Genomic DNA, 23,625 nt, shown 5'->3' on the forward strand with positions numbered 1-23,625 from the left:
CCAATTTATTCAAGCACAGGTTTGTTTTTTATTAAATGATTTCTGACAATTAAAAAATTACGTCTTTCTTAAAAATATGGCAAAGTGACTTAACACATTCATAACTCTGATCTACAGCCCATCACTCCTGACCTATTGATGACCCCCAGTGATCGTGATGATGCAGAGCTGGACATAGAATACCCCGAAGACAGAGGGAACTGGTCTGGAAAGTTAGACTTCCTGCTATCATGTATCGGATATTGTGTTGGCTTGGGAAATGTCTGGAGATTTCCATACAGAGCATACACCAATGGAGGAGGTAATTTTCACATCCACTTGCTGTGCCGTTTTATGTTTGTTTAAGAACCAGCGTAACATTCTAAGAGCAGAGTGGTGTAGCCCATAGTAACCAATCAGAAATCATTTTACCAAAGTCAGATCAGTACTAGATGGATTCTGATTGGCTCTATGCTATTTTTTGTGCAGTAAGTATTGTTCTTTTGTGTTGATAACCAAATAACCTATAATGGTAAATGTTTTTATTTAAGGCCTCTATCACATGGGCAAATAGGCTCATGCAGCGTGAATGAGGCATTTGTTGATATATGTAAAGGTAGGCTGTGCTAATGAATGGATACAGCTGAGTTTGATAAGCACGACCCTCAATGCTAACGGTGTGTGTTCAGGACTCCGTACCCTCCTGTAGGCTGGGTCTAGGCCCAAGGTACCAATAAGGAAGAGGCCACACACAGTTCTTGACTTTAGTATTTATCTTGTATATTATATATAGGTGAACAGTTATAAATCTTGTAGGCCAAGGGTGCCCAACCGGTGCCAGGGGCCACATGTGGCCCGCACAGCCCTCTAATGTTGCCCTCAACCTCCTGCTTAAGGATAGCAGGTTGGCAAGCCCGGATCGCGGATTGCCAACCTGCCATCCAAGAGCATCAGAGTTGTGAATGAAGTGGTAGAGGAAGCAAGCGACTGTGGAGCAGAGCTTCATAGGCCGGTGCTTCCTGTATAGTGACAGTCACAGGCGGAGTAATACCAAATGCACTCTGCCTGGGACAGCAACAGCCGGCGATACCTAAATTGACGAATCCTATTAAAGGTACGTTTACTACCAAAATCACAGTGAATATATGGGCATATCTGTTCTGCAATGGTTACTTGGCTGCTTTCAAAGTGCACCTGCAGGTTACCTGCACTGAGCCATACACTTCTGTTATTACCTGCGGGTTTGGTGTGCTTTCAGAAAGTAATAGAAGTAATACATATAATAGAAGTCTATGGCAAAGGGCAGCTAACCTGCAGGAAAGCCACAGGTGCACTGCGCTGCACCCGCAGTGTGGGTAAATTGCAGCATATCAATGTGAAAGCAGCCTTAGGCCCCCTTCGAATGATCAGTCCAACCCAATTGGACCCTCTGTTCACCTCTATTAAGGGGCAGATGTAAACAGACTTGTATCTTTTTACACCCACCTACTTAAAGAAATAGAAGGGGACTTATACCCTTCTGTCTGGGCGGATCGGATCAGAGGGCCCATAGAGTAGAGTGGGCTCTGTCCATGTCCGCTCTGCATATGTGGAGTGGACACAGACCTGTCATCCTCCCGCTCCACTTATTGTGGTCTGCGACTGGTTACCAAGGGTTCTGCACCCCTGTTGTCGGCAATGAAATAAGGAACAGTTGGTGTTTATACAGTGTTAAAAGGCTTGGGTCTTTATTACCAAAGAAGTGCTTCTGCTGGAGGAGTGGCGGTTTGTGGTCTGCCAGGACGGCACTGTAATACTCCTGGGAAGAGCCCCATTTTGCTATTCTGGATGCCTGAATGTTTACTCTAGGCTGGCGTTGTACCTGTTCTGGCCTTACTTGATAGGAACCTCTCATAATGCTACACATTTTTCCTCACTAGTGAAGTCTCTGTTCCTGATCTACAGTACCACTCACTCTAGGCATGCCCAAAAGATGCAGGTACTATTATAAAAAGGTGCTGCACCAAGATGGCGCCTGAAATCCCGAAAGATTACAGCATCCAATCAGACAAACGTTCGCAGCCAAAACAGCCCCCTTTGCTGATAAAACAGCTCTGACCCATCAAGGCATGGACACCACTATAGTAAGTATGTTGTGGTAGCTGACACCAAGCCAAGCCGGCAGTAGAAAGCCGTTTAAGTCCTGTAAGTTGCAAGGTGGGGCCTCCGTGGATAGCATTTGTTTTTCTAGCACAGCCTACAGAGTCGACACCTTAAACTCATTGTTGTGTTCCTCAAACCATTCTTGAACACCAATTTGGCACGGTGCATTATCCTGCTAAAAGAGGCCCCTACCATCAGGGAATACCATTTCCATTAAGGGGTGTACTTGGTAAGCCACAATGTTCAGATAGGTGATATGTGTCAAGTAACATCCACATGAATGGCCGGACCTATGGACTCCCAACAGAAAATTGCTCAAAGTATCACACTGCCCCCACCGGTATGCCTTTTTCCCATACTGCATCCTTGTGCCATCTCTTCCCCAGATAAAGCGATGCACACTCACCCAGCCATCCACACGATGTAAAAGAAAACGTTATTCCTCAGACCAGGTACCTTTTTCTATTGCTCTGTGGTCCAGTTCTGATGCTCATGTGACCATTGTAAGTGCTTTTGGTAGTGGACACGGATCAGCATGGACATCCTGACCAGTCTGCAGCTACACAGACCCATACACAAAAAACAATGCCCATTTTTTTCTGCTTTCAAAATATTAAGCTCAGAGAGAACACGATTCATGGATTCACTTGAACTTATATTGCTAAAGTGTCCCACCTGCCCAAAGATTTGTACATCTATGAAGCCAATTTTTTAAATCAGATACCCTTGTCAAATTCAACACAAAGTCCTGACCATTTTCTTTTCTCCGCCACAGTCAAATCATTTAGGTTGGTCAAGACTGTGTCTGAATGGTGAAGTAGCAGCAGCTCACTGATAATAACAACCAACCAAAGCACAGATAAACTCAGTTTCCAGTCTTCTATACAGGTGGACAACTAGCAACTATTGTCTCAAAGGGGCAGAGGAGAGGACCAAATGTAAAAGACCAGGGATCCCGCAGCTCCTTTCAGTGATCTGGGCTGATCCAAGCTTGACATGAAGACAAAAGGACACGAGCGTGGGATCCTGGTAAATACATAGCACCATTTATTAACTCCAAAATAATAGCACACCTACTGTACATTACAGCAGCTCTGTGTCAGCATGGGCAAGTGGAGAGCAGGATGTAATCCAACACGAGGATCCAACATAGTGGCAGTAAGTGATCCCAGGCTCAAGAGGTATCCACTAAGGATGACAGCTGGTATTCAGTGACGATGTAGGACGGTGGCGGCAGATGCTATACGGTGCAGATGCAGAGTGCAGCCACAAGGTCGAACGGTGGCAGCAGACGCATTATGGGGTAAATACCAGCGGTCATCCTCAGTGGGTCCCTTTTGAGCTGGATTTGGGATCACTCACTGCCACTGCTTTTTACGTTCCTTGTCTTGGATTACATCCTGCTCTCCACTTGCCCATGCTAACATAGAGCTGCTGTAATGTAAGTGTGCTATTTTTTTGGAGTAATAAATGCTGCTATGTTTGAATGGGATCCTGTGCTCCTGTCCTTTTGTCTTTATGTGCAAGTCACTAATAAGGTCATAAGTGTGCACAGCCTAAGGAATTAGGGTGTGCACCCCAAACACACATGACTGTCTCTGTAGCCTCAGTTGCATGGGACAGTGAATGAATTAGAAGTGCCCTGTGCTGAGCGGCTTCTTGTTCATTCACAAACGGAAGCATAGTAAACACAGTTTACTATGTTTCAGTTATGAATGAACACAGTGAGTGAGTGTGTTTACTGTGTTCATTTAGAAAAGGAAGGCACTAGAAAATTACATGTTTACTAGCCCCTTCCCCCACTCTCCATCCTGAAAAATCCTCCACAGCAGCTGGGGGGAGAGGAGGGAAGTCAGCAGCATGTCAGGGCGGGGTGGGGGGCAACATGGGGGAAGCCTGGGCAGTAGGGAGAATCAGCACCACACGTAGTGATTAGGGTGTGCCCAGGCACACCCCCTGTGCATGCTTTTGGATAAGGTCATCTCTCTGTTCTCTCCTATAACCATACTAACACATTCGATGTTAGTCCACCAATCTCCCCCCTGAGCTACTGTGTTCTGACAGGAGGACTGTCCCCGGGGACGCTGGGACGCCGCTGCCTCTTCGCCAGAACACAGTGATCCGATGCTGGTTTTCCAACATGCCCATTCAACAGAAGCCAGTCACGAGACTGTCTGATGAAGAGCTGTACACATGGGCCGAAAGTCAGCTGGTTACTGCTGAACTGACCGCTTTTGGACGATTTTTGGCCTGTGTGTACCCAGCTTTAGAACAGATGCAGAGTAGGAAATGGATAAATAGTCCAGACATCTATAATAAAGACCTTACTGGTTCTTTGTTAGAGAAAAAAACTTCCTTATCCACCTCTCAATGTTTTTACAAGTGTATTGTAAAGAATATCTACATCCAAAACTTTTTTTTCTACTGTATGAGGGAGTGGGTAACAGTTAGAACCCCTGTCAGGGGCTTCATTAGATATCCACTGACTTCTTGTCCTGGGACACTTTTTTATCAATCAGGAAGTGAGGGAAAATCTGCAATCCTTGACTTCCTGTCTGGTAAATCTGTGTCATAAAAAGAGGTCGTGAGGGGAAAACTCTCTATTGGAGTGCCAGATAGCAAAACTTGACTGGGGTCCAAAAATATAACTTAAAAAATGTCTATATATACACTTTAACTAAAAGAAATGACAGCTGGGATGTCAGTGGTTGTGATGTGTAACACTAAAATCTGTATTTTACTTCCGATTTTTTTTTTCAGTTTATCCCTTCCAGATAACACATTTTCTAAAAAGTTTGACAGTTTAGAAAGACAGTTACTAATTATGTCGATCAAGGCCAATTTCGGGTGATGCATTGCAGAGATTTCTGCTGTTACTATGGAGAACAAAATGAAGAATAAAGAAGAGTTTTCATGATTGCCGCATCCATTCAAGAACATCTATTGTGTTCACAAAAAAATTGCAGAACCCCAGTTCTGCCTACCTAAGCAGACTTTACTGGCAATGTATTGAGACCAAAATTGTATAAATTTTTAACTTTTATTCACATATTTTGAAAAGAAGAAATATCTATCATATTTGGAACATATAATAACATCCAGAGCAAGTGTACATAAACATACATCACATAATACACAGTATAAAAGCAACATGCAACAGGACATAGAGCACTAGAACAAATGGCACCTTCTCCTAATGAGGAGGATTGAGTGATCCTGTACACCCCATAATGACACCATGAGGTGAAATAGTTCCAGTGGTAGATGATATTACAGCCAGTAGGTCGACGCGTTTTGCAAACCTTAGCTTTATCAAGACCAAGCTGTAAATATGTCTTTATTTTTGATGAACATGAAAAAACATACATTAGTAACCATGTCCAAAGTATTCCGTAGACTTACACATCTGTCATTTGAGACGTTTAACAGAACTATGTCTGTGAATCCATTCTGGGAATGTCAATATCCGGGCATGCATCCGTCATATAAATCTCTATCCTGTATGTGCATGACAAAAAATCCTCATCCTGATAATCAAGAGTAGCTGAGAAATAAAGAACCAAAGAAGGGCCCAATGGCAGCCTGAAGGACATATATAGAATATATACAATATAGCAGCATATCATCATATAAACTATAGTGTATGTATATACATAAGGTGATATATCTTTTGCAGACCAAGGATCTCATTCACTCATTATGCACCAAAAAGGGAGCCTATTGGCATGAATCCCCCAGTAACAGGTGAGTGTACAGCCATACAGGTACATACCCCTTACAAAGTGCCCTGCAAACAATATATATATATATATATACAGGGCATCAGATACTGTTGCTTTCTATATTCACATATACCCAGGCAAGTAATACACATACAGGATAGGGATTTATGTGACGGATGCATGCCCGGATATTGACATTCCCTGAATGGATCCACAGACATAGTTAAATGTCTCAAATGACAGATGTCAAGAAAAATACATATATTTGTCCCCCTTCTTTTTTAAATTGTCATGGTTACTAATGTATGTTTCTTCATGTTCAACAGAAATAAAGACAAACTTAGAGCTTGGTCTTGATAAAGCTAATGTTTGCGAAACGCGTCGATCTACTGGCTGTAATATCATCTACCACTGTAACTGTTTCACCTCATGGTGTCATTGTGGGGTGCACAGGATCACCCAATCCTCCTAATTAGGAGAGGGTGCCCTTTGTTCTAGTGCTCTATGCTGTATTATGTGATGTATGTTTATGTACACTTGCTCTGGATGTTATTATATGCTCCAAATATGATAGTTATTTCTCCTTTTCAAAATATATGAATAAAAGTTACAATTTTATACAATTTTGCTCTCAATACATTGTAAGTAAAGTCTGCCTAGGTAGGCACAACTGGGGTTCTGCAAATTTTGTGTAATTATTGTACTTGGATGTGGCAGATAGTAGAGACTTAATCTTATATCTATTGTGTTCAGAATTGATAAAGTTATTTTCATTCAATTACTACTGGTACTGATTAAATGTGAATGGTTTAAAGCAGTGTTCCGGCCTCCCCCTCCAAAAATTAAAAGTCAGCAGCTACACATACTGTAGCTGCTGACTTTTAATATTAGGACACTTACCTGTCTTGGAGTCCAACGATGTCAGCACCACAGCCAATGTTTCCATTGGCTGTCGGATACCGCCGCCACCATTGCCGGTAAGGGAACCTGGCAGTAAAGCTTTGCAGCTTCATGGCCGGGACCCTACTGCGCATGCGCAAAGTGCGCTATACTCGGTTACTGACCTGAAAGCAGAGGAAGAAGGGGGGGGCTGAACTTTTGATGTACCTCGCCCTGGCGAGGTCCAACGGAAGTGGGGACAGGGTACTTGTCAAAAACAGGTACCCGCTCCCCCTTTCCTCCCGAAAGGTGCCAAATGTGGCACCGTAGAGGGGGAGGAGACAGATTAGCGTAAGTTCCAATATTGACTGGAACTCCGCTTTAAATCAGCTTCCAGGAGCTCAGTTAAAGTAGAACTAACCTGTTCTGTTCTCATTACATATCTCCCTGTATGTAGCTTGACATGCAGCTATACCCTCCTATTTTACAAAAAGCCAGACTGTAATCTTGTAATCTTGAAGCTGTATTAACAAAACAGGGTGGGCCAAATTATCGGGAAAAGCAGATGAGAAATACATGCAATCAATGTATGAAACATACAAAAACACAATGAAATAATTAGTCTGCAGATGGCAATGAGTCCCTGTTCACCAGCGATGCTGCCTGAGTGGGAAGGAAGTTCAAGCATAACTCCACTTTTATTGAGTACTCCTACTCCTCCTACTCCTGGAAATTTCTGCTGCCTTTGATATGGTTGACCACCACCTCCTCCTCAAAAAACTCCACGCCTTTGGCCTCCGTGACTGTACTTTTCACTGGTTCTTTTCCTACTTATCCAACCACCCCTTTAGCGTTACTTACAATTCTACTTCCTCCTCTCCTCTTCCTTTCTCTGCTGGGGTCCCCCAAGGTTTTGTTCTTGGACCCCGCCTAGTTTCAATCTACACCTGCTCTCTGGGTCAGCTGATACCATCACTACGCTGACGATACCCAAATCTATTTTTTTTTTTAATCTTTTTATTGAGGTATAAAACAATAACAAGAGAACAAGACAAAACTAAAACAGAACTAGGTGTGAAGAGTCAAGAATAAGGATTACAAAAACTAGCAATCAACATCTTGCTGCCCACGCAGGGGCTATGACAACCAAGAGGAAAAATCAGTGCAGCCCAGAATCAACACATCAAAGAGGAAAATGTGGCAGACAGGATACAGCAAGCATCGAAGGTAACCCAATCAAGTACAGTCAGTAAATAGAGGGCAGTGCAGCGAGACCGTGAGTCAGAGGCACAGCATCTGTTAACGTAACAATGCAGTGGAAGAATCAGCCAACAATCGGGTCCACACCCTATCATGTTTTTTGGGATAGCCCCTATGGAAGTAAGTATCACAGTACAGAGGTATAGCCACGTCCACCAGGCCCCTCCACTGCAGAAGTGTGGGGGGAGCCCGTTGGCGCCAATGAAGGGCTATATTTTTCCTGGCGTAAACAAAATAACAAACCTAGAAGGGTGCAATCCACCACCCTAGGAACTATGTCATCCAGGAGACCTAATAGGCCCAGCCTGGGGGAGCGGGTCATCGAAATTTGCAGGATAGCGGAAGACACCTCAAAGATCCAGGAACAGTAAGTTGAGAGTTCCGGAACACGTCCAGAAAATATGAATGAAGTCACCCATAGCTTGTCCACAGCGCCAGCACTCCAAGGAGTGGGAGGCATGAATTTTATGCATTCGGTGGGGGGTAATGTAGGCTCTATGGACAATTTTATATTGAACCAACCGATCCCATAGGGAAACAAGAATAGTAAAGGGAGATTCCCATATGTGCAGCCAGTCCACCGAGTCCAAGTCCGGGACATCCCGGGCCCAGGGAGCATGGAGGCCAGAGAGCTCCGGAGAAGAGACTCGGAGGAGATGGGCATGAAACACCAGGACATCACACTGCTGCCAGACTCATCCACCATACCAATCGCTCAGTGTCCGCTGCTCCTCTCTGTCAAGCCTTCCACTGGCTTCCGCTCACCCAACAAATTAAATTCAAAATACTAATAGAAAGGAAGGGGGATCCCCTAAGGGTTTGGGACTGTTGAGGCACTCAAAAAAATGTTGCAAAAATTGATAAAAAATATATTAGCGTTTTATTATACAAAAAATATAGAGAACATACATCATAAATAGCAAAATAAATAGGCAAACAGTTCCATAAAATAGAAACACAGCACAGAAAAATGCAGAGAAACAGCAGCAGAATAGCCAACGCGTTTCTAAGCTGTATGCTTCTTCTTCAGGTGTAATTTAGCTAGATACTGCAAAATAAGATTATAATCTGTGATTGTGTTGAGATTTTACTGTTTGCTAGATTAAAATCAGGTGAGCGATTTCCAGGCCTGCCTGTAGGCTTCCAAAACGGTAAAGGTCACATTTAGTGTTGAGCGAACACGGACTGTATTATTCGTGTTCGTACCGAATAATTGGATTTTTGTTACCCGAACACGGACACGGACACTTTACTGTATATTCGGGTAAAAATCCGTGTTCGGTCGTTTTATTTCTGGGTTTTGCATGCTTTGGCGCGCTTTTCATGGTGGGCTTTCAACAGCCAATCAACAAGCGTTTAACTGGTGTGCCTAAGCCATCCCAGCCATGCCTGCAAAATGTATCAGTAGCTGTGATTGGCCGTCTGAAGCATGTGACCAAGTCTTTATAAGTTCGAGGCAGCGCCGCAGCGGCGTCATTCTGCTGCTTAGATCAGGGAGAGAGCACACCTCAACGTGCTGGCTGCTGATTAGGGACAGACAGGCAGGAAAAAAACATTTGTGTCTGGATAGAATTGAGGGACAGGTCAGAGTGTTTTAGGCAGGGCGAGTTGTAGGCATTTTAGGGAGAGGCTGCTGCTGATTTTTAGGGAAATTGTGTTCTACAAACTACAATCGATATTGCTGTGTGGGGTGGGGTCTGCACTTAGTCCTGATCTACGATCTCTTATCAATCCTGTTAGGAATAGAGTTTGCTGATTTTTAGGGAAAGTGTGTTCTACAAACTACAATCGATATTGCTGTGTGGGGTGGGGTCTGCACTCTGCACTCAGTCCCGATCTACGATCTCTTATCAATCCTGTTAGGGATAGAGTTTGCTGATTTTTAGGGAAAGTGTGTTCTACAAACTACAATCGATATTGCTGTGTGGTGTGGGATAGGAGATAGGCAGGTGTCAGTGATCCACATCCATTTTGCTGTGTGTGGGCTGCAGTGAACACAATCTTTTTGGGGTGCAGTGAACACAATCTTTTTGGGGTGCAGTGAACGAAATCCTTTTGGGGTGCAGTGAACACAATCTTTGTGGGGTGCAGTGAACACAATCTTTTTGGGGTGCAGTGAACAAAATCCTTTTGGGGTGCAGTGAACACAATCTTTGTGGGGTGCAGTGAACACAATCTTTTTGGGGTGCAGTGAACAAAATCCTTTTGGGGTGCAGTGAACACAATCTTTGTGGGGTGCAGTGAACACAATCTTTGTGGGGTGCAGTGAACAAAATCCTCTTGGGGTGCAGTGAACACAATCTTTGTGGGGTACAGTGAACACAATCTTTTTGGGGTGCAGTGAACACAATCTTTGTGGGGTACAGTGAACACAATCTTTGTGGGGGCAGTGAACAAAATCATTTTGGGGTGCAGTGAACACAATCTTTGTGGGGTGCAGTGAACACAATCTTTTTGGGGTGCAGTGAACAAAATCCTTTTGGGGTGCAGTGAACACAATCTTTGTGGGGTGCAGTGAACACAATCTTTGTGGGGTGCAGTGAACAAAATCCTTTTGGGGTGCAGTGAACACAATCTCTGTGGGGTGCAGTGAACACAATCTTTGTGGGGTGCAGTGAACACAATCTTTTTTGGGTGCAGTGAACACAATCTTTGTGGGGTACAGTGAACACAATCTTTGTGGGGTGCAGTGAACACAATCTTTTTGGGGTGCAGTGAACAAAATCATTTTGGGGTGCAGTGAACACAATCTTTGTGGGGTGCAGTGAACAAAATCCTTTTGGGGTGCAGTGAACACAATCTTTGTGGGTGCAGTGAACACAATCTTTTTGGGGTGCAGTGAACACAATCTTTGTGGGGTGCAGTGAACAAAATCCTTTTGGGGTGCAGTGAACACAATCTTTGTGGGGTGCAGTGAACACAATCTTTGTGGGGTGCAGTGAACACAATCTTTTTGGGGTACAGTGAACACAATCTTTGTGGGGTGCAGTGAACACAATCCTTTTGGGGTGCAGTGAACACAATCTTTGTGGGGTGCAGTGAACACAATCTTTTTGGGGTGCAGTGAACGAAATCCTTTTGGGGTGCAGTGAACACAATCTTTGTGGGGTGCAGTGAACAAAATCCTTTTGGGGTGCAGTGAACACAATCTTTGTGGGGTACAGTGAACACAATCTCATACTTCTGAAGATTTGAGGGTGCTGCCTGTTCCATACTCCTCTTACTCCTCATCCATCCTTTTAGGGGTACAAATAATAGTAATTGGGGCCTAGTGTGGTTGTGTACGTGTGAGATACATACACTTTTTTTGATCATATTTCCTATTCCGCTATTCAATAAAAACCTTTGGGGATCAATTAAATTGCGGGATAGTCTGTGTCGGTACGTGTGAGATCAACCTTTCCAAGTTTTTGGGGTTCATCTCATACTTCTGAAGATTTGAGGGTGCTGCCTGTTCCATACTCCTCCTACTCCTCATCCATCCTTTTAGGGGTACAAACAATAGTAATTGGGGCCTAGTGTGGTTGTGTACGTGTGAGATACATACACTTTTTTTGATCATATTTCCTATTCCGCTATTCAATAAAAACCTTTGGGGATCAATTAAATTGCGGGATAGTCTGTGTCGGTACGTGTGAGATCAAGCCTTCCAAGTTTTTGGGGTTCATCTCATACTTCTGAAGATTTGAGGGTGCTGTCTGTTCCTAACTCCTCCTACTCCGCTTCCTCATCCTCTACCGCCTCCTCATCCGGACAGCGTAACACCTTCACCACCAACTTCAGCACGGCCAGGGGTAAACGACAGCAGGCAGTTTTACAACTTGCCTGTTTGGGGGACAAACCACACACCGTGCAGGAGTTGTGGAGGAGCATGGAACAGCAGACAAATGAGTGGTTGCTGCCAGCGAGCCTCAAGCCCGGCCTGGTGGTGTGCGATAACGGGCGAAATCTCATAGCAGCTCTGGGCCTAGCCGGTTTGACGCACATCCCTTGCCTGGCGCATGTGCTGAATTTGGTGGTGCAGAGGTACCTTAAAAACTACCCCGATATGTCAGAGCTGCTGCAGAAAGTGTGGGCCGTCTGTGCACACTTTCGGCGTTCTCACCCTGCTGCTGCTCGCCTGTCAGCGCTGCAGCGTAACTTCGGCCTTCCCGCTCACCGCCTCATATGTGACGTGCCCACAAGGTGGAACTCCACCTTGCACATGCTGGAAAGACTGTGCGAGCAGCAGCAGGCCATAGTGGAGTTTCAGCTGCAGCACGCACGCGCGAGTCGCTCTGCGGAACAGCACCACTTCACCATCAATAACTGGGCCTCCATGCGAGACCTGTGTGCCTTGTTGCGCTGTTGCACCAACATGGCCAGTGGCGATGACGCCGTTCTCAGCTTAACTATCCCACTTCTATGCCTCCTTGAAAAAGCAATTCGGGCGATGATGGAAGAGGATGTGGCACAGGATGAGGAGGAGGAGGAGGAGGAGGATGAAGAGGTAACATTTCCAAGGCTTTCAGGGCAGTCATTCGCAAGGGGCTCCGAGGGTGGGTTCCTGCACACACAAACGCCAGGGACACAATTGTCCAGCAGGGGCACAGTTCTGGAGGATGAGGAGGATGAGGAGGTGGAGGAGCTGGAGGAGGAGATGGAACCATGTTTACAGCAGGGTGGCACCCAGGCCAGCTCATGGCCATCACTGGTGCGTGGCTGGGGGGATACAGAGGACACGGACGATACACCTCCCACAGAGGACAGCCTTTCGTTGCCTCTGGGCAGCCTGGCACACATGAGCGATTACATGCTGCAGTGTCTCCACAACGACCGCCGAGTTGCCCACATTCTAACTTGTGCTGATTACTGGGTGGCCACGCTGCTGGATCCCCGTTACAAGGACAACGTACCGTCCTTAATTCACTCACTGGAGCGCGATCGCAAGATGCGCGAGTACAAGCGCACGCTGGTAGACGCGATGCTGCTGGCATTCCCATCTGACAGCGGGGCCACAGTGGAAGCACAAGGCAGAGGAGGAGGAGGAGGTCGCCAACGCAACCAGGGCACCGCCAGCACCTCAGAAGGCAGGGTTAGCATGGCCGAAATGTGGAAAAGCTTTGTCAGCACGCCACAACAAACAGCAGCACCAGCAGCTCAGATGGAACGTCTTAGCAGGAGGCAGCATTTTACCAACATGGTGGAGCAGTATGTGTGCACATGCCTACATGTAGTGAATGACGGGTCTGCCCCCTTCAACTTCTGGGTCTCCAAATTGGGCACATGGCCTGAGCTTGCCCTTTACGCCTTGGAGGTGCTGGCGTGCCCTGCAGCCAGTGTATTATCTGAACGGGTATTTAGCACGGCTGGGGGCGTTATAACAGACAAGCGCAGCTGACTGTCCAGAGACAATGTGGACAAGCTCACGTTCATTAAAATGAACCAGGCATGGATCCCACGGGACTTTTCCGTACCTTGTGCAGAATAGCAATGGATACCGACCTTACCCACCCATTGTTCCATTTTTGCTCTTTCTCACTCTTTTGGGGTGTACCCTCATTTAAAATTTGTGAAAAGAAGCAGTGTTGGCTACCTCGTCCTCCTCAGGGCCAGATTAACGTATGGGCTATTGGAGCTGCAGCTCCAGGCCCCTACCTTTTATATAGGCCCCGGGTTGGCCATATTCACTGTGACCGCTCTTCTGTCACTTGTAAACACAGAAGTCTGGCCTCTATGCTCGCTTCCCCAGGCAGTACCCTCAGAACCTCCCCACACAGCGCGAAGGCCGGACAAGGAGGGACAGTTGCTGATGCATGGATGTGTTTATGGGCTTCAGAGACAGCATTCCATGTTGAATTAGGCATGCATGGCTGCACCCTTCCTCCTCTGGGTGCATGCCAAGGCACGGCCCTTAAGGCCCTTCAAAATCCTCAGCACCAAGCCCATGATGCTCTTAATCCAGCCCTGGTCCTCCTCCACCGCCGCTTCCACCTACACCGCCCATAGGTGTGCGCAGCCTATTGCATTAGGGTGTGCACCCCAAAGTTTAAATACACATGCATGTGTTTGCCTACATGTACATGGCCCCGATACATTACTCTCCCTGCTGGCAAAGAGAAATAGAGCAGAGCAGGTCCGAGGGAGATCTTTCCCATCTCCTCACTGGCAAACAGAGTGATAATGCTATGTGCCCTAGGTGATTAGGGTGTGCCCAGGCACACCCGGCAAACCCTGTGCGCACGCCTATGACACCGCCACATCCACCACCACCTCAACCTCCCTCCTACTCCATATCTCCTTCAGAGATGAAGAACATTGTTTTATTTTTCTGTTTTTTTTTTGTTGTTTTAAGTTATTTCCCTATCCACATTTGTTTGCAGAGCACTTGCCATGCTCTTAATTAAGTTTTGCTGCCATTTGCAGCACTCTAGCCCTTTCCATTGGTGTTTTAGAGCCATTTTAGTGCCTGAAAGTTCGGGTCCCCATTGACTTCAATGGGGTTCAGTGTCCGGGAAAAGTTCGGCAAAAGTCCGGGACACGGACCCGGACTTTTTTTTAAAGTTCGGCCGAACCCGTTGAACACGGACATCCAGGTGTCCGCTCAACTCTAGTCACATTCAACCCCTTGGTCAAACCAAAAGGGAAAAAGGGGGAGAAAAACTGGTCCCCTAAGTAGGTGGTACGTATTAGCACCGAGATGTTATTGAAGATAACCAGTGCCTATGCTGTGTGTGGCTGGAGTCCAAATGAATGTGGGAACTCAGATACAGGTTGGTATCAGGACACAGATTCCTTGAACATAGATAGCTTGGAAAAGCATATGTAGTGACCACCATCCCCTCAGGCCGGTTCACATCCACAGGTGTAACCAAGCGCGGATGTGTCTCGCGCCTTCCTGCACATCTCGTTTAGGGCAGCCCATTGATTTCAATAGGATGCCTTATGCACAAGAAATGCTGGAAAAGAAGTTCATTATTGTTTCCAAAAACACACCTCACCAAACTGTATGGTTATGCATCCATTTGCATATATGTGCGGGTGTCATTAACAATTAATGGCACCCCACATGTTTGCTAAAGTGCAGCGCGTTTCTCTGCATGTCAGGAAAGTGCACAGTTTTGACCATCAGTTATGCCCATGTTCAGGGGAGGCCAGGGGGCAGGGGGGCAATTGCACCCCGGGCCACTCTGATGCCCTTTAAAAAGGCTGCACTGCTTCTGCCACAGACACGCCTAAAGGATTCCTGGTGAAGAGTAAAAAGCCTCTGCCGCTGACCTGCTGAGTGTGGGATGAAGACAAGAACAGAGCGAAGCCCCCCCCCAGCGTGGATGTTGTAAACTGTGTCTGAGCAGAGGGCGGTTTAATGCCCCACTGGAGACTCTCCTCCCCTGGCCAGCCTCAACCAAGCTGCCCCAGCTTCCCCTAACTGTCCCCTGCTGGCCAGGTCGGGAACCGGGATTCAGCTGGTGAGTAGAGAGTACCGGGAGCGGAGCTTCAGCCTGGAATGGGGGTCATGAGGAGGACAGGAAGAGGGAGAATGGGAGGGGGGCCATGTCAATGCAACATGGGCCTCTGGTTTGTTCTTGCCCCCTGGGTCGAAAGTTGTCAGTCAGTTTTGTCCACCAGGCTCAGTTGATTTTTAAAATGACTTTTGCTGAACCAGGGATGGAAAGGTGGGTGGGAATCAGGTTGCTTGTAGGGTCAAGAATGGCTAGAATCGTGGATAATTTAGCAGAAAATGCAGTCCATCTATGGCTAGAATTTTAGCGGCACTTGCTCTTTGACTCTGCAGGGTAATCTGATTAGATATAATTTGACAGACAGCAGACACCACCACCTTTTCTGTTCACACATCTGAAGCTATCTGCCAAAATATTATTTTTCTGTCTTCAGCATTTGCCCTTTGATACTGCTATCTAGCTTCACACAGTCCAACATGGGTAAAGGATTTGTATTTTATTACTGCTGTGACCTGATCCTTTTAAAGCATGTGCAAAACTGAGCTGTTTTTAAAACATATTTTTCTTGAAAAAAACGAAGAAGAGAAAAGAGAGCAGTCTATCATCTCGATCAAATGGATTTTTCCAGTGTAGGTTACAATGTGAAAGCCAGTTTCTGGTTCGTTGTTATTAAAGAACAGCTGTGTTACCTTTGTTACAATTTTTACAAAAAAAAGCATTGGTGGCTTTCATACATAAAAGTGACCAAAACCTTTACTACAAAGGGCACCTGCAGACACTGTATATAACATTTTATACATTAAGTGCCTACACTGCTGAACTATGGAAGGCAGGGGCTACATAGGTCAATACATGAAGTGAGAGCATTAAAAGTGTTAAACTTTGGTGCTGCACAGTTTTAACAAAGTTTCCTCTCCCTTTCCCTAATGTGTTGTTACCTATGATTGATTTTTATTTGCCACCATTCAGTATGGCAAATTTTTCCTGACACCTGTTCTATTATGGACAGCACAGTGGCTAGCACGTCTGCCTAGCAGCACTAGGGTTGTTGGTTTGAATCCCAACTACAGCACTAACTGCCTGGAGTTTGCATGTTCTTCCTGTACTTGCATGGGTTTCCTTCCACACCCCAAAGACATGCTGGTAGGCTAATTGACGCCCATTCAAGTTGACCCCGGTATATGTATGTATGTATGAATGTGAGTTAGGAACCTTAGATTGTAAGATCCTTGAGAGTTTGGGACTGATGTGAATGTACAATATACAGTGTGTAGAGTTCTGCATAAATTAATGGTGTTATTTAAGTACGGTACCTGTAATAAAATAAAATATTAGGCTACAGTCATTTCTCTTCAGGAAGTCTTGGCTATGCCTCCTGAAACAAAGGTATTTGGTTATCAACTCTCTAAATGACCTAAAGATGAAAAGCTCATGAATACGTAAAGGGTCAGTACACCCAACACTGATGCTTCAGCTATGAGTAGATGCTTAAACCACCTTCATACAGCTGAAGCTGACGATACATGGTTGGATTTTCATTCAAACGTTCACAGAAAAAATTAGAACAATCTTTCTTGTCATCACTGAGTCAACTAATTTGGTCTGGAAGCCCTTAAAGGCTAGGTCCAGGTTTTGGACCATGTTTCATGTTATACTCCTATTTAGGGTGTAACTTGAACTATAGTCAAATAAATAATTCCACAAACCTCCTCTCCTTTATCTGAATCATGGAGTGCTTCTTCTGGATGAAACCTACATTTCTTTTAATCTACTAGGATCACTACCAGTCCCATATGCCATTATAGCAGAAGTACTGTGCACGATCCCTCTTCCTTCATCCTTGTAGACCAGCTGCATCTCTCCAGTCCAGGTCTACACCTCCATATGGACCTGAGGCTTAAAAAAAATTGTTAGAGCCCATGCATTGCACCATTGTAGCTGCAATGCTCTGTGGGCTTCAGTGCACAGGGTGGTCAATGCACATTGGCCATAAGATTATTGCTGCAGTATTTCCTACTTATTTTTTTTTTTTTGCAAATGGTGGCCTTTAAAATGTATCTAGACCCGTTAACTGAATGTAACCCTGGATGTGTTAAACAGGTTGCATTACAATATGTGCAGTTATTTCCTGAAAAAAGGCACATCATTTGATCCAAGAAAAACTTTTGATTCTACTCTCTCAAATTTTTGTGATTACTTCGGTTGTATTTGAACATTAATTTGACTCCACTATTTTAAATTGAACAAATGTTCCAAAAACAACATTTTTTTAGATAAATGCTACTGTATTGTAAGCTTAACATGGCAAGGTAATAAGACTTTTTGAGATAAGACTGCACAGGACACAGGACAATACTAGATTTCTGGCAGGACCACCAGGTGTTTGTTTTACACTTAAGGCCCGTACACACGCACCGATTGTTGGCTGTAAATAGTCGGCCAACGTCCGATCGCCCGATTATCGGCTTGTTAGTATGATGTTCCGACAACCGACTGCGACTTTTCGGCCGAACAAAATCTGGTGTGCAGGCTATAAAATTTTTGTTGGCCAACAAAGAACGGCCGATTGTTCGTCAGTCAGTACAGATTTCGGCCGACAAAAATGTGATGATCAAGACTGGACATGCTCAGTGAAGAAAAAACACACGAAAAGTAGACCAGAACATGACATCACTTCTGCAGTTGGTTCTTGTTGGCCGACAAAATTCGTGTGCAGTCTTGAGCACTTTTCAACCAATAAAACAGCACCGGACAAAAAACAGCCGAACGGTCGGCAGACAATCGGTACGTGTGTACGGGGCTTTACTGAACATATATAATAGAGTACATTGTATATTTAATAGACCAAAAGAGAGTAAAAAAGAGAAGTTTCATTTTATGATTTACATGCTATGTAACATTAATAAAGTGAATTTATGACTTTATCACGATTGCCATGTTAGTTGAATAACGTTAGTAGCACACTAAATCATATGATATTCTTACTGTCAGCTAAAATTCAAATTTTGAATATTGGCAATGTATCATAAAGAAGAATGACCTATACTGCACAGAGCACAGTCATATACTGTATGTACAGAATTCTACATGAGAAAAAAATGAACAACAGTTCAGATAGTGGGACTTTAAATGAGGCTCTGCCCAATGGGGCTAGGCACCTCCCTCCCTATTCATAAGAATATGGGGGGATATGGTAAAAAAAAGGGGATAATGAAAATGGGTACGTAAGGCAGTGGGCTTATATAAAGATAATAAAGTAGATACATGATATAGTAGATACATAATAATATGCCAGTAATCATTGTACATTCGTAGAATATAACCCATTGCCTAAAGAGGGTAATAAATAAATAGGGGGAGCGGTAAAAAAGGGGGGGAAATGGGACTTTAAATGAAGTGAGTGAGCAAGTGTTGGGTAATAAAAAATGTAAAATCATTGGTAGAAAGAAACACATAGGTTTAATAATATATGTAAATTGCATTGATTGCATGGTACGTACATATAATGCGTAAAACCATAATACAATACAGGACATGATAATAAAGGCACATTAAGATAGTAAACAATGTACCTAAAATAAAACATAGTCTATGTAAGCAATTGTAAAGTCCATATAGAGGGTATAGTAGGTGCATCGATAATATGCTCGATGCGTTTCGTGGGAAATTCCACTTTATCAAGAGCAAGTGCATCATGGATATATATAATGGTAGATCAATACAGATGGTAAAATTTAAAACATCCCGAAGTAGAGGTCCAGAGGGCTAGAACATCCCCGCCGGGAGCTGAGGGAGCCCCCCCAGTATCCAACGTAGGGCACATCAATTGAACATCCCAGAAGGCAGAGAAATAAAGCCAAGATAAGTCATAAGAGATGGTATAAAGTGGTCATCACCAGAGATATCTCAGTTGGTCATGGTGGGAGCTCCCAACGTCACGTCCACGCTCACCATGGGAAGGAGACCGCCGCATCTCGGATGATTGTACATAGAATTCTACATGGCTTTTATGTATCTGTTAATTGTATTTGCTTTGCATCGTAATAAACAAATCTAATAAAATGTTTTCTGTAAACTTTACTGTAATAAAATGTTTTCTATTTCAGGGGCTTTTCTTATTCCATACTTCATCATGTTAGCAATCTGTGGAATTCCCCTCTTCTTCATGGAGCTGTCCTTGGGTCAGTTCTCTAGCCTGGGGCCCTTAGCAGTGTGGAAAATAAGTCCCCTCTTTAAAGGTGAGTCATACTCTGAGCTGAGATGATATGATATAGATAATGTAATATGTAAAAAAAAATGCATTAACGAGGAACTAGACTTACCTCCACTCCAGAAATGGGACCTCATTGAGCTCCCTTGTGGGTGCTGACATCTTCTACATCTTTGGTGGGCCAAGCCAGAATGATGTAACTCCCATTAATCGACACAGAGGGGTTCATTCCTCATGGCACCAAGGCTTGCTGAGAATTTACACTGGGCTAGGCATGCACAGCTTAGTATACATTCTAAGGCTCCATTCACACCTGAGCGCATCATTTTCAGTTTTCTTTTGGGCGTTTTTCAGACGTTTTTTTCAGGCTTTTATCAGGCGTTTTTTTGCAGGTGTTTGGAGGCAGGCATTGACATCTAACAAAAATGCTTGTAATCTGCCAAAAAAGAAGCTCATTTACTTTTTTGAGCTTCAGGCGTTTTGCTTCAGGGGACAAAACGCTCATATGTGAACATGGGCCATTGAAATTATTGGGATTTTGCTTGTTTGGCGTTTTGAGACTTCAGAGGTGAGCGTTTTACAAGCTGAAAAACTCTCAGATGTGAACAGGGCCTAAAGAAACTTGCAAGCAGGGAGGCAAAAACATTTTTTTTATAGCAGAACAGATATAATGGGGTTGATTTACTGAAATGGGAGAGTGCAAAATCTGGTAAAGCTGTGCATGGTAGCCAATCAACTGCTAACTTCAGCTTGTTCAATTAAGTTTTGTCAAAAAAAAACCTGGAAGCTGATTGGTTTCTGTGCAGACCTCCATCAGATTTTGCATTCTCCAGTTTTAATAACTTAACCCCAAGCCCACCCTTTTTTGAAGCCTATTAGATCCTCTAGCTCTAATCACGTGCTTTAAAAAAAAAAAAAAAAAATCCACCATTGGAATCCATGCATCCAGCGTCCTGCATGTAGATTAGGGGGCCGGATGAAAGAATGGGGGGGCGGCGCCCCTGCGCCCCTAATGGACGGGCCGCCACTGTTTTGAGGTATACACAGATGTCAAAAGCTAGTACTTTATATATTCTTTATAATAGCATTTTCTATGCCTTGGTGAGATGATTGAGATCTGCTTTGGCTGCATTAAACTAGCACTGTAAGGCTGCTTGAATTTTGATATTAATAATGTACAGAAACTGAATATAAAAAAGCTATTCTTGTTCTTGTCATAGTTAATATACATATAGCTCACATATTATTATTGTTGCCGTTTTTATTATAATTCTCCTTTAGAGCATTATTGTGGCCACATACAAAGCTATCTATGATGATCTAGGTATGGGCAATCACAAATAAACAATTCATCATTGATTAAAATATCAAGCAATGTAACGTTTATGCTATTGCTCTGCAATCAAGTGAAAATATAAACTAAATTGGTCTATTGGTTGAGAGTCCAAATGATCTATTAAAATTAATATTTTATTTGTGTGACTATTGGTTCTCTAACACACACACCAATATTTCTTAGATTGATCAGAAGCAGTTGACAAATTGTCCATAGTCAAATTCAATCAAGAGCTTGCTAAAATATTTGAGATTTTATATTCAATTCAATGAGTTTAGTCACTTTGAATTATTAATTGACTTATGATATCTATACATGTTCCATTCAACTCCATAAATTTATTTTTTCTGATTTTTTAACTGTTTGTCTGGGGTTCAGCTTTACCATACCTGGTGGAACCCCATCAAACATAGGGATAACCTACAAACTCCATGCAGACATTAAATCTAGTGCTGCAAGGTGTGACTGCAAACCATATGGGCACATGCTATTATCCTTGTAACTTCTGTAGTTCATTTTAAAGGACATTCATAATGAGAAAGCATGGAGGCTGCCTATACTGACCTCTACTTCTAAAATCCAGTTATATTAATGCCTCCTGAAGTACTGACCTAGAACAAATATACAGCCCAGACATTCTACATTTTCTTTGGCTTTCTAATACTTGTTTTAGGCCAGTGATTTCAAAGGTGCTAAAGCCAAAAGCAGTCAGGCGACTGATATTCTTAGAAGAAGGACAACACTATCAACCCCTGACTTTCTGTCAATATAATTTTTATTTGACAAGCGGCTGGCAGAGGTATTACTTTGACAATGGTTTCCCTATTTATACAAAACAGTCATTGCACACAAAAAGCATTTTCTATACTGTAGCAAATAAAAATGATACAATTCAGTCCCGTTGTACCATAATGATTACAGATCAGAATAGCTCTGTTCTACTGCATTTATTGTAACTCCGCCATGTCTTCCTTTGTCTTCTGTAGGTGTTGGGATGGGCATGCTTCTTATCGTGGCCCTAGTAGCCATCTACTACAACATGATAATTGCCTACGTGTTATTCTACCTCTTCGCCTCTCTGACCACCAGCTTACCCTGGAAGCATTGTGGCAACTGGTGGAACACTGAGCTCTGCCTGGACCACCATGTGATTCGGTCCAGCAACTCTGCACTACCAATAAACATCAGCAGCACTGTAAGCCCCAGTGAGGAGTACTGGAGGTGAGTGTTGGGGACCTATCCTGTCTTGTGTTCTGTATGGCTATCGAGGACATAAATTGCAGTGTATCTAAACCTAAAAACAAAAATGTAATATAATCTATATCACTTTACCAGGTCCTTTGGAGTGGAGGCTGAATTAGTTTACATTTTTTAGACTAAGAACATTATCAGTAAGTACAGAAAATTTCTGTTGATCCTGGTGATCTTGAAAGAAATTCAGTACACTTGTCACTTTCTGTGAAGTGAAACGAAAGTACATTAGTTATTATTTTTTTATTTTTGTAAACTACTAGTCCCATGCCTCCACCATGTAATGAAGATGAGCAAAAGCAGATTTAATTGCAGTCCAGCCTGTGTGACAACCCTGGCTGCCCTTACAGTCAAGTGAGTGAGCATAACCACAAAAGGACAGGATTTTTGCTATCTGCAGGCTCACCAGGTGAAAATAAAATCCTTTGTGGTGTTTTAGTCTTGAACCCTATAAGGGAAACGTTATAATGTGATGGGCTGTTTGCAGTCCATGGAGGCTGCTATTAGCCACCGTGGCGTCCTGCTGGACCCTCAGAGAAGTTTACAGAAGTTTTGAAAATGCCACACAAGCTTTTATAGTGCTTTGACAAAATATATTTTGCAACAGTTAATGCATTTGAGGGATTTAACACTTCCCCTTCATCAGAGATAAAAAAAAAAAAAAACAAATCATGAAGGCGCCTGGATTGGAAAAACTAGGTGAAAATAAAGGAAAACAGCCAAAAAAAAAAAAAAAACTTTCAGTCACCATATCTAAGGACTGGTAAGCTGCAGTTTATAAAAGTTCTGTTTTTTTTTTTCGTTTAGATACACTTTAACTAATCAGAAGGTATACTTTTTGTAACTTTGGTTAAAGAAAATACTTAAATTTACAAATTACAATCAATAATATGTGATTATTAATTTTATATTGTGATTCCTACGGCCAATGCTTCCACTGAAGTCGCTACGTTCTTCACATCCAAGGGAGTTCTGGAATTGGGGATCCTGGACAGATTAGATGGAACCTGTGTCTGTGTCTTCTCCTAGCCTGGACTATTGTCTATCTATGCATTCTAAAGGGAGTGAAGTCTTCTGGCAAGGTATAGTAAAATATTTTTTCAAGCATATTATTAAATTTAGTATCAGTATAGGGTGTAGTTTGCTTGTTTCCAAAAAAATTATTAGTGCAGATTTGTTATTATTAATACATCAGTAAATGTATTTGTTTAAATGCAAATAGTGCCAGCCACTTGCAGCCTACTGAACAGTCTGAACAGCAGAGCTCAGAAAAGGGGAGGGAGAAGCAGTGCACAGAGGAAAGTAAGCAGGTGTGCTAGCATGGAGCATGCTCATAAGATGAAACCACAGAGTGACAAAGAGAAAAGCTCATCAGTCTGTCACTCCTCAGGGTAGGGGAGGAAC

General features: G+C 43.6%; 1 protein-coding gene across 1 annotated transcript in view; it reads left to right on the forward strand.

Annotated features, from left to right (window-relative positions):
- The window catches only part of SLC6A7 (solute carrier family 6 member 7), a 212,776-nt gene that overhangs the window by 38,275 nt on the left and 150,876 nt on the right, over nt 1–23,625 (forward strand). The window contains exons 2-5 of the mRNA XM_082256632.1: nt 118–301; nt 19,531–19,662; nt 21,957–22,191; nt 23,165–23,303. Coding sequence (XP_082112758.1) covers nt 118–301; nt 19,531–19,662; nt 21,957–22,191; nt 23,165–23,303 — 690 coding nt within the window. The remainder of the gene's footprint in view (nt 1–117; nt 302–19,530; nt 19,663–21,956; nt 22,192–23,164; nt 23,304–23,625) is intronic.

Source organism: Pelophylax lessonae, assembly GCF_965119305.1.
Source record: "Pelophylax lessonae genome assembly, chromosome: 4".
In the NCBI taxonomy this organism is placed as follows: Eukaryota; Metazoa; Chordata; class Amphibia; order Anura; family Ranidae; genus Pelophylax; species Pelophylax lessonae.